The 2,418-nt window shown below is 48.3% G+C and overlaps 1 protein-coding gene across 1 annotated transcript; it reads left to right on the forward strand.

Annotated features, from left to right (window-relative positions):
• Positions 1-889: 889 nt before the first annotated feature.
• LOC121918429 (dynein regulatory complex subunit 4-like) lies at positions 890-2,288 on the forward strand (the record flags this gene model as incomplete). The annotated part of the gene is made up of 3 exons (XM_042444483.1): positions 890-1,132; positions 1,685-1,882; positions 2,093-2,288. Coding segments are annotated over exons 1-3 (535 nt in total), but the record flags the coding sequence as incomplete, so codon positions are not given.
• Positions 2,289-2,418: the final 130 nt, after the last annotated feature.

Consider the following 2,418-nt stretch of genomic DNA (forward strand, 5'->3'; position numbering starts at 1 on the left):
GATGTTTCCCCAGCAGCTGCGGTGGCATCTTCAGGGAATGATGGCATAGAAGAGAGTGGGATACACACACACACACACACCCCTCCATATTTGTGGCTTTGATATTTGCAGATTTGGTTATTCACGGATTTGATTAATATGTTCTCTCTAGGAATATCTAGGTCCTCCTCCAGTGCAACTCTGTGGTCAACTTTAACTAAACATCGCACTGAAAGACCTAGAGATTCCTAGAGGGAATACTCTGCTAGGCCTTTGTAGCTCCTCCAGTGCAACTCTGAGGTCAATGTCTGTTGGGCATGGACCACAGAGTTGCATTGGAGGACCTAGAGCTGCCTAGAGAAGACACTCCACTAGGCCTTTGTAGTTTCTCCAGTGCAACTCTGTGGTCAATGTCTGGCAGATGTTGACCACAGAGTTGCCCTGGAGGACCTAGAGATTCCTGGAGAGGTGTCCTCTCAGGTAAAAACATGTTTTTTCTTATTTGCGGTTTTTCCCCTTTAAGGGGGGGTCCTGTGCACTTAACCCCAGGGAATGTGGATGGAGGAGTGTATATACTATTGGCTGAGAGGAAGCTACTTCCATGTTAATTCATTTATTGTTCTGTTGTTGAATGGCAAGGCCATAGAGTGTCTATTAATGATCCATTGTCTGCTGGGAAACCCCGTTATCCCTGGGGGCTTTTCATTTGCATTTGCTGGGTCTTGATTTTGGGGTTTTTCAGGACTGGGAGCCAAAGTTTGTTCACTTTCAGGGTTTCTTCTTTCCTGTTGAAGTTGTCTAGGTTTTTCTGGATTTCAATGGCTTCCCTGTGCATCCTGAATAGTTGTTGGCATGGTCCAGAATTCCTTTCTCAAAAGATGCCAGCCACAGATGCAGGCAAAACGTCAGGAATAAATCCTACTGGAACACGGTCATGTATCTCGAAAAACCCACAAAAAACTATGGATGCCGGCTGTGAAAGCCCTTGACTTCACATCAGTCCCACTTGCTCATGTCTCTCCCTCTCTTCCTCCTTTCCTCCTTTCAGGCGCCAAACAAGAAAGCTGAGAAGAAAGCTGGAGGGGGCAAGAAGGGCAAAGGGAAAAGCCCGGTGGTGGATGCCCTTCCGCCTGAGGGCATGACCAAGGAGCAGGTGAGCAAAACTGGGGCATATGCACCATTTCATTTCCCATCTGCGCTGGTTAGGGCTGCTGGGAGTCGCAGTCCCAACAGCATCTGGAGGGCTTCATGATTCCCTGCTCTGCTACAAAAAAACCCAAGAACCAAGCGTTTATTCAATGTTGATAAATGTGCAGTTCCATTTTCTCATTTTGGGAAGCAATTATAGCTAAGTTTATTACATAAATGTCATAAATATAATTTTGCAGAAAATTTGCTCCATTAAAAACATCACTCCAGTAAAGAAATATAAGATTAGATCTGTGTTTGACACGAGAAATGGAGAAAAAAAAGCATATCAATGATCAAGTAATGGAAAGTTATTTCTGTATTTGTTTTGTACCAAATTGTTTGTTTTTAAATAAAAGCATAAAGTTAAGAGACAAAGTTAAAAAGCGCTGCCCTCAGACCTTGATAGCAAAGGAGCCCTGCACATGCACAACTTGTGTGCCATATGTGTGGGCTCCCTCTTCATCCTCTCCATCCATCCCTGACATGGGCTGACTCCCTTTCCTCGGTCATGCAGCTGGACGAACACATTGGGCGGATCCGGGAGGAGTTGGACCGTGAGAGAGAGGAGCGCAACCACTTCCAGCTGGAGCGGGACAAGATCCACACCTTCTGGGAGATCACCCGGCGGCAGTTGGATGAGAAGAAGGCAGAACTGCGCAACAAGGACCGTGAAATGGAGGAGGCAGAAGAGCGGCACCAAGTGGAGATCAAGGTGAGGCTCTGGGGGGTGTCACCCATTTCTTCCCTCTTTGCCCCTTCCTTCTCTGGAACAGCACTGAATCACTCACATTGAGTGGAGTTCTGTCAGGTGCTCTACAGAATTATGTGTCCTTGCTGATGGGTGTTAATGGGAACTTGGGGAAATTGTTTTCGAGGATTCTGGTCCTGTGAGTTGAGCCTCAGCCTCCTTTTCTCGTCTCAGGTTTACAAACAGAAAGTGAAGCACCTGCTCTATGAGCACCAGAATAACCTCACGGAGCTGAAGGCAGAGGGGACGGTGTCCATGAAGCTGGCTCAGAAGGACCACCGGTCCCAGGAGATGGAGCTGCGTAAGGACATGCGCACCCAGAAGGTGGAGCTGAAGGAGCAGGAGCTGGCCAATGAAGAACCTGCGCCTGGTATGTCTGAAATGGAGGCTGTCCTGGGATCCCAGACACCTGGGCCAGGACGAAACCTGCGTTCTGGGCAAGACTCCCCAGCCCTCGGCTCTTTCTCCAGACGTCTTGGGTGGGAGGGAGCGGCCCCTTC

This window comes from Sceloporus undulatus, unplaced genomic scaffold, assembly GCF_019175285.1.
Source record: "Sceloporus undulatus isolate JIND9_A2432 ecotype Alabama unplaced genomic scaffold, SceUnd_v1.1 scaffold_11082, whole genome shotgun sequence".
Taxonomy (NCBI): Eukaryota; Metazoa; Chordata; class Lepidosauria; order Squamata; family Phrynosomatidae; genus Sceloporus; species Sceloporus undulatus.